This window comes from Fragaria vesca, linkage group LG6 (assembly GCF_000184155.1).
Source record: "Fragaria vesca subsp. vesca linkage group LG6, FraVesHawaii_1.0, whole genome shotgun sequence".
Taxonomy (NCBI): Eukaryota; Viridiplantae; Streptophyta; class Magnoliopsida; order Rosales; family Rosaceae; genus Fragaria; species Fragaria vesca.
Genome location: NC_020496.1, coordinates 26119632 through 26130711, shown reverse-complemented (window position 1 = coordinate 26130711; position 11080 = coordinate 26119632). Strand labels below are relative to the sequence as shown.

Below are 11080 nucleotides of genomic sequence, written 5' to 3'. Positions count from 1 at the left end.
TTTTTTCACTTTGTATAAGCATGTGACGTGTATGAATAATATAAATATATAAATGCTTTAATAAGTATGTGGTAAACTAGAAAATAAAAATCAATAAGGAAAATAATAAAAGGCAATCCATTATTATTGAATTAGAAAGTTTAGAGAGAATAAATGTAACATTACCTTTTGTATAATTAGTGTCCTTAACAGTTATTGTGTAAGAGGATAAATATGTCATTTAATAATTCACAATAGAGTGAGGTTAAATGAGCAAACTTGGAGGTCTCAATAGCCGCACTCTAAATATATACTTGGATCCTAAACACATTTACAATATGATTTCGTTTCATTATCATCTTCATGTTTCTTATACATGATCAAACCCAATTTGACAACATGTCAACATTTTTAGCCCCTCAATCATATATACATGGAATACGATCGATATTTGGGTAGGTGTAACTGTGTGAGCTTGTTGATATTCCTCATTGAGAATTGAACACTATGTTTCAAAGTTGATAGCTAATCATTTCTCAGAAGGTTTTTTTTTCGATAAATAAAAAAAGAAGAAAACTTACAATCTAAATCCCCTATTACAGCTTGAATTTAAAAGATCAAACAGAAAGGCCGAATTGGCTTCCTGAGGTAAATTATTAGACCAACTGCCAAGAGTAATATTATAACCTAAGTCAGCTAAACCATCAGCTAAGAAATTTTTATTTCTCAGAAGTTTACTTACCCTTGGCCAAGTAAACTTTCAAATCTTGTCTGCAAAATACAAAAAATCTTCATAGCTAGTGTGGCGGTAAATTTGCCATGTATCATTATGTAAAGCAACCACAAGAGCAAAACATATATGAGGATCTAAATAGGCAAGTTGGAGACATAATGGGCTAGCTAGGTAGCTAGATTCATAATAGTTTGAGTATAAAGAATGGTCACAACAATCACAACAATAGCTAAGGTAGATATTTCTTGAAAAATAATACCAAGTGTGAGGACCAAATTACATAATGATCATGAAAGTTGAGGCATTCAAAAGGGTTGGTGGTGGAGGAAATAACAATTGTGGCTGCAGTTAGAAGTTGTTGCAAGAATCCAATAAAAGAAGAGTAGTGGGACTTTGTTTCCTCATAATTTGAACCAATAATAGTCATAATATGTTGATGAATGATTTATTCTGTGGGCTTAATCTAGCATATAATTTGAGCTAGTGGCAATAATCTAATGACTTATATGGTCTCACAGAATGTAACCTTTTCTATCATGTTCTATCGTTGTAGTACATAATCTTTGAACATAGTTCATGGCCTGGCCCTTAAAAGAAAAGTAACTAAAAATAGAATTTCAAAGGCTCAAAAGCAACTAAAAATGGCAACTAGAATTTTCCTAAAACTCACTAGGCAAAAATATTTGATCATGGATTTAGAGAAGTTTATTTTGTTTGATTACCAGTGTTCTTGGCAGTGACTAGTTGTGAATCTCCCTTCTACTATAAGATTAGTCAATAGTGCAGCAAGACTGATGCCACGAGAACCCGGGTTGACACTGTTAATGTTAACCCATGTTGAACACAGCTCTTCATGATCATCTGCTGAATTCTCCAGCCCCATACTTCTCCCTTCTCCAAGGCACCATTCTCCGGGCACCAACCCTTTAGAAGAGCGATTCAATACGCTCTCGTCAATCTTGTTTAGTACTTGATCGCCTGTGTGAAATGGTCTTGCAAAAGCTGCTTCACTTGCTAGCATTTGTTCATAATGTGACATATTTAGGACTTGAGTTTCGCCGAATGCAGTTAAGTTCCAAACTGTGAAGCTCAGATCATTGTCTACTAGAGAGTTTTGGAACTCCGGTGAGTTGCAGATGATTGTGTGGAAGTAATAATCAAGAGGGTAAACCACATTGCTGAGGTACATCAGTAACTCTCTAGGTAAGTTGTCCCAACCTTGGACACAATACTCCATGAAATCTCTAGATAGTATCCCCCAGGGTGAACCTGTTCAACAAAATAAGCTAGGCTATGTCAGGACAAATCAATTCTATGTACTTAATTCACAATCCCAAGAACATTCATGATGATGTTCCACACTTCATTACTATCTCCATATTGTTTCTGGACACTGCAAATAGTTATAATTACTAGATACATCCATACTGGATTTAAGAAAACTAACCTCCAAATACCTTGAAAGAATCAGGGATTTCTCTTGTTATATTTGAAGAATAGTTCAGTGTACTGAGTGGAGTACTATTCTGAAGATGTATAGTAGGATCTAGAACAATTTTTTCGACACGTTTCTGCCTGCACCCAATCAAATTCCATTTAGAAGTTTGGCAAAAGGTAAATATTGATCAAAAGAACAAAATATTGAAGGTGTCTAAAGACTGTTACTCACTCTTTCCATCCAGTCTTGTCAGTAAAATGTACAAAATTGAGGTTCCTTGGCAATGAAGTCAAAGCATGGAGCAGATCTGAATGATAAACCAGATGTTACCAAAGGAAGGTGGTTAATGTTCTAAACCAAAATCATAAAGTTTCAGAGTAACATGCATTCTTTGAAACAATTGTAATAGGATTACAGGGATCGACAAGCATATTGAAGCTGCTATGATAGAAGCTAAGATCTAATTACTTAGTATTAGAGTGAGTGAGAAGCTCATTTGACTCGTCTAAGCTAGAACATACAGATTCTCAAATCCTTAAACCTTACAAAGTCTTGGCTTAATTAATTAGCATCATGACATGTAAATTAGAGCTGTAAATACAATTCAGCAACTTGATGAACTTAAAATGACAGTGGACATAATTCAATCTTTTTTAGCATAATTTTGATGTGATAGCATTTACCATCTTGAGGCATGAGTGGATAGTCAGAAGAGCTCAATGCGATGAACCAATCCCAGTCTGCACTCAGCTTTAGAAGCAATGCTGCAGCGTGAAGTGTGGCAGCAAGAGAAGAGGATCCCATGTGGTTGATTCCATAACTTTGTCCAACGACGTTTACATTATCGAAGGTTCGAAAAACCCCTTGGGATTGAACATAAAGAGCCAACTGCTCTCTTTCATAACCTGATGAATCGGCATCAAGTTGCAGCAGATACTGGTTTCTTGGATGGTATATTGCCTTCAACAGCCTTAGCATTTTCTCACATTTCTCTCCATTAGTACTGCTAATCCAATAAGCGATGACAGGAGGGTTGCCATTCCCTTTTAATGGGAATCTTGCCGAGATTTGGTACTTATTGCCTACTCTACAGAACACACTTTGAGATGTTAATGATAGTGTTCCCAGCAACACTGAAGTCACTACAAGAACCATAACCCATAGAGGAAAGCCTGAACACCAAGTAAAAGTGTTTGAGGATGATAGTCTCATTTTGAAGCTCAGTGCTAATTAGTGAAAATGTTTCTGATATGTAAAGCCTCAAACTATCCAAATCTAAAATCAAGCACTGTTTTGGGAAACTGTGATATCTTCCAACTCCTAAACCATCGACTCACAAGGGCCCGGTATGAGTTTGTGGAAATGATTTTAGTGCAACAAATACCAGATATCCATGGCAGAGCTTTAACACACTTGGAAATAGCAAAACTGCAAAACTATGCCTATGAACTTGAAACAGGACCTTAGATTTAGTGAAGAATATATGTGAATAAGGTTGGCATGTGTTTGTTGCACCAAAAAATGAAGGAGGGGAAGATGCCAAGAAATCTGTGAAAACAAGGTGAATGTTTGATTGTCATGAAAACAATGAAAGGTAGATCTTGTCAAAGAATAAGTTCCAAAAGGAACTGATTCTTCATTCGGCAGGCCATTCAAAAGGAACTAGAAGAAAGAGAGAGATTAGGTAAGCATGATTAATCAAATTCTTGGAATTTTTTCAATATAATATGGAATTTAGGCTAGTGATAAGTTTTTGGTTTTCATAGGATTACAGAATATAATATAACAAGTTACATATAGAGCCAAGTTTGAAAGTGTTATTTGTAGTTTTAGGCAGAATATGAACACTTTCAACTTAACGTACACATGGAATCGAAGAGTAAACCATAATTTACTTGTTAAGCAGCACTGCTTATCACCAAAGATACATTTTCTTTTGAACTCCTTAGAAGCTGATCTCGGAATAATCGTCCATTTTGGTCTCTAACACCTGCATTTCGAGAAACTGTTTAGGACAAAGTTTGGTTTTGGACATGTATATGCAGCATAAAACAGAACTGAGAAGAGTGTGTCACTAAGCAAGCCAATATTCAATCATCAAGTTGTGAAGAAATTAAATTATCTACAGCGTAAAGTTCAAAGACTTAAAGGAAAAAGCTTAAAGATCGAAGTCAAATGAAATCCTTTAATAAGAATTTTTCATCTTGAGCATATGCAATTGAGGTTTTGAACGTTTTTCCGCAATAGTCTGCATAACTAAGCATGATTAGTATTTGGTGCAATCATGTCCTGTAGCACTGTTGGCTCTCTATCATTAAGATTTACTGCACCACATGAACAAACAAGTCCTTGAGAAAATGTAGCCTTTTTTTCCCCAGGTATTTCATGTCAGATTTCAAGTTGCTTACATTGTGGTCTTCTCCTGAATCTGACACATCTGATTTCTTGGTTGCACCAGTTCTATTTTCATATTCTCCTCTTGATCAACTTGTTGATCTTCACCAGTCGGTATGACTGCCGAAAGGTTCTCTCTCACTCCCTTAAGAGTTTCGAGGGTTCTGACCTTCTTCCTGAATCTCATCCGCAGAGACAGTACTACTGCTGTATATACCTGGAACCTTCATCTGCTCTCCACTAGTTTTAAGAGCTGCACATTCTTCTTTAGAGACCGATCTCCTTGAATCTTCTCTCCAATCCTTCTGAGTTGGCTCCATTCCTTGATTTCATCATCAGGTGAGATGGAAATATCAAAGGAACATATTGCAAAAAGAATATAGCATGTCAAAACAAATAGGTATGAACATGTCAAATGGTTTTACAAACTTTATAAAATCACTAATCAGCAGCAAACATTACCATGGCAGGCAGCAATGAAAGAGAAGTAGAATGAAACTCCAAAGGAACTGAAAAAGATGACAAATACTAAGTATACAGTGTGGCATTACTACTTCTCTTTCAGCATGTTCTGAAATAGATTATGAAAATCGGATAAATGTGACGAGTCGGTGGTAGTAGCTTTTACAGCTGATGGTAGTAGCTTTTTTAGCTTGTAGTAGTAATTTTTGTCATCGTTGGAGGTCGGCCGGAAACCTCGTCGGAGGTCGGTCGGAAATCTCGTAGGAGGTCGGCCGGAAACTTTTGTAGTAGCTTTTGTAGGCGGTGGTAGTAGCTTTTATAGCTGGTGGTAGTAACTTTTTTAGCTGGTAGTAGTAATTTTTGTCATCGTCGGAGGTCGGTCGAAAACCTCGCCGGAGGTCAGTCGGAAATCTCGCCGGAGGTCGGCCGGAAACTTCGCCGGAGGTCGGCCGGAAACCTCGCCGGAGGTCCGCTGGAAATCTCGCCGGAGGTCCGCCGGAGACTGTTCCGAAATGAGAGTGGTTGTTGACTTTTTATACTAGTAGCATTCTTGTAAATATAAAGGAGAAAATCTAATTTTTTTTATTGGATGGCAGTCTGTAATTATGTTGAACTTTAATACTTAATACAAAACTTTATTTAGACTTGGGTGGACTTATGTGGGTAAAAATGTTGGGGTGGATCTGTGTGAGAAAAAATGTCTCAAAATGGACTTATATGTAATTGACCCTAGATTTTATTTAATTTTTTAATTTCAATTTTTTTTTATTCTAGAGCAAGTCCACAATCCAATAACACAAAAAAGCAAGTACACAGAATCTTAGACACTGTTCTCATCTCGCCGACCCTCACTCACAAAAAAAAAAAAAAACAAACAACTACTTTTTGCCTGCGCACGAACTGACTTCGACTCCGACTTTAAATTCCGACTCCAAAGTCTCTCAGTCTTTCTGTGTAACTAGTCTCCATGGAAGCCCTGGCGAGCTCTGTGTTCATACCCGATACCTTCCCAGTTCATAACAACCACAACCCAACTCTAATCAGAACACCCAATAACCCAACTGGGTCTCTCAAACTCACCCACACCTCCCATTTTCTCGGCCTCCGTGCTCATGCTCTCTCCGGCGAGGCCTCCGGCTCCGGTGACAATGAAGATGCTGGGCCCCTCAGTAATGGCTTTGGCTTGGATAGTCTCTCTTTGTCTCAGGTATGTTCTTCTTCCAATTCATTGCCTTCTTCCAATTGTCTAGGTGTGTGTTTTGCTCTGTTTGTTTGATAGATAAGTGTTAAGAAATGATTGAAAGTTTTAGTCTGTTGTTGATTTGACTATGTTGGTTTTCTATATGTTGTGTTACAGATACTTTAATTTAGAGAGCATAAGCAAACAAAACTGCCTAGATGCTTAACTTCAGTGATGAATGTTTGATATTCCGAGACGGTTGCGAAAGTATTTGGACATTGTCCTGTTCCTAAACCCTAAACCCTGAATGAATTTTAGCAGCTAACCAAGCTCCAAACTTGTTTCAAGATAGCAATTTGAGTGCAATTTGTGTTTATATTTGAGGATTGTACGGAATAATGAACGTATTGAAGAATTTGATCCTGATCATATTATTTCTTCTATTTGCTTGTTATTATGTGTACTAGGTAGTAATGTGTGGGTGGATCAAATGGCTACTTCAGAGTTTTAATGACCTGTATTTTGTGATGAAGGGTAATTTAAATCACCATGGTAGTGGTGAGAAGGGTGTGGATAAGGCATTTAATGTGGACATGCCTCTTACATCCCATTCTGCAAATGGAGCAGGCGGAACAAGAACTGGGCTCTTTAGGACTCCAATTTCTGGCGGGGTGCAGAGTGCAACTTCTGCTCATGGTTTACCTCGTCCCTCCTTAGCTGTACGCAATCTTATGGAGCAGGTAGTGTTTCATAATCTTTTGCTCTTCTATTCCTTTTTACTTTTTGATTTTGAAGGTTTGATCATTTCTTTTCACCTGAACAAAAGTAACTAGATAGTTGCTTACTGTTTTTGTAAGCTACCAGTACTGATTACAACTTGCTTGCTAATTTAAGGCCAGATTTGCTCATCTGTGCACTGTGATGTCGCGCATGCACCATCGACGAGAAGGATATCCATTTGGTTCTCTGGTTGATTTTGCACCTGATTCAATGGGCCGTAAGTTCTCAAATTTTATACATGTAATTAAACAGCTTATACTCCATAGTTAGTAAAAAGGAAGTGCATGTGAAGTTCAGGTGGTCTACAAACAGATCAGGGGAAACTATTGAGCACTATTTTGACCATCTTTTTTTGTTTATTCAACTTAACATAACATATTATCTAAAGCTGTCTTATAATAGTGTTTGGTATTTGTTTAAGTTGGTGAAAGTTTTAGTCTGTAATCCATTTTCTGGTTCGAAGTCTGTAATCCTGTCTATATTAGATCATGTTGTTCGTCGTTATGATGGACCTTAAAATAACCAATATATCATTTATGATATGCAGATCCTATCTTTTCATTTTCCCCATTGGCCATCCACACACGGAATTTGTTAGCAAATCCAAGATGCACGCTTGTTGTGCAGGTTAATAATATGATATATATGTTTTTCTGTTGAGGTATTAGGCTCTTTGTTCTCCATTTGATTTTTGTCAAGTGTTTCCTTTTGTAGATTCCTGGATGGAGTGGCTTGTCAAATGCAAGGGTAACCATTTTTGGTGATGTCTACCCACTTCCAGAGGATCAACAGGTAATTTTCTAATTCATGCCCTGGCAAGCGCAAGGAGATACTGGGGTTGTATGGTGATTTGGCCCTTCTGTGTTTTCCTTATCCGCCGTGGTGATATGAAATATGAAACTTCCACTATGCTTGTTTTGTCCCTGCATGGGGTTCTTATTGTATGTTGACATCTCAAGATATCTTAATGGAATATGATACTTTCCTTATGCTTGTTTAGTCCCTCTATGGGGTTATCTTTGTATGTTGGCATCTTAATGAAGAGTGTGATGTGTATACTCTCCAATTTAGAAAGTTAACATGGTAGATAGTTTAAAATCAGACATGGGTAGTAGGGTTACTTAATTTTTTTTAGTAGAATTGACTGTATTGTTGGCTGGCAAGCTCGGCCTATGAATCTGGTCATCGATAGTTTGAGTTGCAAGAACAAGTTTTATCTTGCAGCTGTTGCTGCTGCATATTTAGCTTATATGTGTATGCTCTACAATAGATAATGCATACCTAGACAATAGAGGCTTATTTTTGGTGGCAAGATGGGCCTATGAATCTGGTCATCGATAGATTGAGTTGCACGAACAAGTTTTATCTTCTAACTGTTGCAACTACATATTTAGCTTATATGTGTATGCTCTACAATTAAATAATGCATAGCTAGACAACAGAGGCTTATTTCTGGTGGTAGATTCATCATATCTTGGTGTGTTTGTAGGAATGGGCTCATAAGCAATACATTGCAAAACATCAACAGGGGCCTTCTCAGCAATGGGGAAATTTCTACTACTTCAGGATGCAGAACATAAGGTTTGTTTTTGCTCTAGTAATTTGCTAGATTGATTGCATGTGGTTGTTTTAGTTACCTGATGATGCCTATTTTGTGATTAGAGTAGTTTCAGGTTCCATCATTGACTACTGAGTGCTAAGTTTCTTTGACTATTAAGTTGGAGTTTATAACATCAAATATTTCAATACTTGTAAAGAAAAAACAGAACAAAAAAGGAATGTAAGACTGGAAACCTTTTGCGGTCCTCTAAAAGAATGATCTAGAATGATCCTGATATTAAGAGTTTCTCTCTACTGTTTACTAAATGTATATTTGTCTGTTCTCTTTTGAAGTCTAGAGTGTTGAAGAAGAACTCCGTTGTAGTTCTTGTGTTTTTTGTTTTGTTTGTGGAGATATTTATTTGTAACAACTAACAACTAGTAAATGCATTGCTTGGCATGCCGAAACTTATTTTGTTTATTTCATACTAGCAGTGACATTTATTTCATTGGTGGCTTTGGGACTGTGGCTTGGGTTGATGTAAAAGAATACGAGGCTCTTCAGCCTGATAAGATTGCAGTCGATGGAGGGGAGCAACACCTGAAGGTAAATGCTTTGTCTTCTTGCTTAGAGAGAAAGTTGAGCCTTTGAGTTTTTGTTACTTCTACTGTTATTAGTTTGAAGTATCAATTTTAATTTGAAAACCAAGAAGGCCTTCAAATTGATTTGCATGTAAAGGGTGCAAAGGGTTTTTCTTTGTTGCCGAAAGCATACTGATCTTTAGCTTGTTCTCTCTGTGCTATCTCATGGTAATCTTATATGGGGTCTTTAATATGATTTTCGCTTTCCACTTGTGGGTATGAAATATTGCTTAGAAGTTTTTTGTTTTATTTTTTCTTCCCCAGCCAACTGGGACTTGACCAGTTGCAGTCTATGCTTACAGGAACTTAATGCAATCTTTTCGAAGCCCCTAAAAGAGCTACTGTCCCTTGAATCCGAGGTGGATGATGCTGCTTTCATATCTATAGACAGCAAAGGAACAGATATTCGGGTCCGTCAGGGTGCACAGGTAGTTAGCTAAAGTGGTAACTTATTTTATCATATTCTTGTACTTCATATCTAAAGTTATAATTTCTTTTGTTTTTGCAGTTCAACATTCAGAGGCTATCATTTGAGGTAGGCCAGTCTGTTGAGACGTTAGAGGAAGCCAAGGTTGCTCTTAGGAAACTTATAAACAAAGGCCGAGTGCATAGCTTGTAGAAATGACTGCTTATGGTGCATTTGTTTTCCTTCTTTCTCAGTGAACCGGTCATCGTGGATGGTGACCAGAAAATGAGTGTCCCTCTCCTTTGAAAGTTGAGAGAAATAACCACATCCGGTTCCATCAACATATCTATGTTCTTAACCTATAGGATTGAGTTGTAATAGAATTGATGTGCAACGTTATTTTAGTTTGGAATGCACAGAATGTGTTGCTTGTGCTTGTTCGCAAATGAAACCTTCCCAAGTTGCGCGGTGATCAAGTTGGAGACAATATTGATGCAACATGAAATTCAAAACTAGGGCTCGAAGAAGAGCAACACATTTCTTTCTACGCCTGGGCTATGACGTCTGAGAACCAAAGGAATCGGCACAAACTGAAACGGAAGCTCCAGTCTTGAGAAGAAATTATTGCAATTTGAGAGAAACCAAACCGAGAAACAAATTTCGGTTCCAAACTTATGAAGTGTCATTCCTTGTCACAAGTAGTACAAATATCTCATGGAGTCTCGTCAGATCAGACTTTTCATAAGGATAACAGATAACCATGGACTACCAACATATTGGGATGTCTTGTCAATCCCCAATAGTGTAATCCAAGAGTACAAACTATGCCGCCAATCACAGCAGTGGACTGGATTGCTTGCAACTCCATGGTTGATGATGACACTTCTTATTGTAGCACCAAAATTCCATGACCTTCAATATACTTTGGTTAATAACTACGAGCTGTTAACCTCAGGCCCTCGAGCAACTCACATTATTATTCTATTTTAGAGGTATAAATGCATATCGCCCCACATCAAAACTCATCTGTCTCGATTAGGACAGAGAGTTTCTTTCTTACACATTCCAATAGAGGAAATTTCTGCAGGTCAGATTTGGTAGCTCTCAGAATCAGTGGTGACTGTTTCAAATTTACCTACTTTGAATGGTCCGTACGAGGTATATAACACTTGTCATGGTGTGAAAGGCTGAATAGGAGAGAATTATCTTCTACATCGGATAAAATTCATCCCAATATATGAAACCTGGAAATTTCTGACCATATTTGGACATGTCAAAAATGAAAATGTGATGAAGGATAAAGTGTAGAAACAAAGAGATAGCAAGAGAATCATCATCTTATTCCTTGATAGGAGCCCTTTATATAGGGAATTACACAATACCAATATAGTAAGGATATGAATACATAGATCTAGTCTAACTACATATCCTATTGGCATAAGGCCAAGGCACACATAGGGAATATCCTAGAACACTCCCCTTGTGCCGCACGCTGATATGCCGATGGTGCTGATCTGTTGCCTCGTC

At 37.5% G+C, this 11080-nt stretch overlaps 2 protein-coding genes across 2 annotated transcripts; one reads left to right on the top strand and one right to left on the bottom strand.

Moving 5' to 3' along the window:
* Positions 1-1430: 1430 nt before the first annotated feature.
* Positions 1431-4864, bottom strand: LOC101306551 (xylosyltransferase 1-like). Its single transcript, XM_004305760.1, has 5 exons — positions 4714-4864; positions 2834-3322; positions 2382-2457; positions 2160-2287; positions 1431-1981 (listed from the first exon to the last, which is right to left on the bottom strand). The coding sequence occupies exons 1-5, from the start codon at positions 4862-4864 to the stop codon at positions 1431-1433; spliced, it is 1395 nt and encodes a 464-aa protein (XP_004305808.1).
* A 991-nt stretch (positions 4865-5855) lies between these two features.
* LOC101291644 lies at positions 5856-10004 on the top strand. Its single transcript, XM_004303776.1, has 9 exons — positions 5856-6213; positions 6654-6926; positions 7081-7183; positions 7514-7593; positions 7681-7758; positions 8456-8547; positions 9001-9112; positions 9450-9575; positions 9656-10004. Exons 1-9 carry the CDS (start codon positions 5974-5976, stop codon positions 9764-9766), a joined length of 1215 nt encoding a protein of 404 aa, XP_004303824.1. The 5' UTR covers positions 5856-5973; the 3' UTR covers positions 9767-10004.
* The last annotated feature ends 1076 nt before the right edge of the window (positions 10005-11080 follow it).

Excerpts from the sequence above, each read along its gene's own strand:
- LOC101291644 (XM_004303776.1), top strand. The coding sequence starts at position 5,974 with ATGGAAGCCCTGGCGAGCTCTGTGTTCATACCCGATACCTTCCCAGTT. Across the intron at positions 7,759-8,455 it reads CACTTCCAGAGGATCAACAG|GAATGGGCTCATAAGCAATA; the intron begins GTAATTTTCTAA and ends GTGTGTTTGTAG. Across the intron at positions 9,576-9,655 it reads GGGTCCGTCAGGGTGCACAG|TTCAACATTCAGAGGCTATC; the intron begins GTAGTTAGCTAA and ends TTGTTTTTGCAG.
- LOC101306551 (XM_004305760.1), bottom strand. The coding sequence starts at position 4,864 with ATGGAGCCAACTCAGAAGGATTGGAGAGAAGATTCAAGGAGATCGGTC. Across the intron at positions 3,323-4,713 it reads GGATGAGATTCAGGAAGAAG|GCTTTCCTCTATGGGTTATG; the intron begins GTCAGAACCCTC and ends CTTGGTGTTCAG. Across the intron at positions 1,982-2,159 it reads TTCTTTCAAGGTATTTGGAG|GTTCACCCTGGGGGATACTA; the intron begins GTTAGTTTTCTT and ends TTTGTTGAACAG.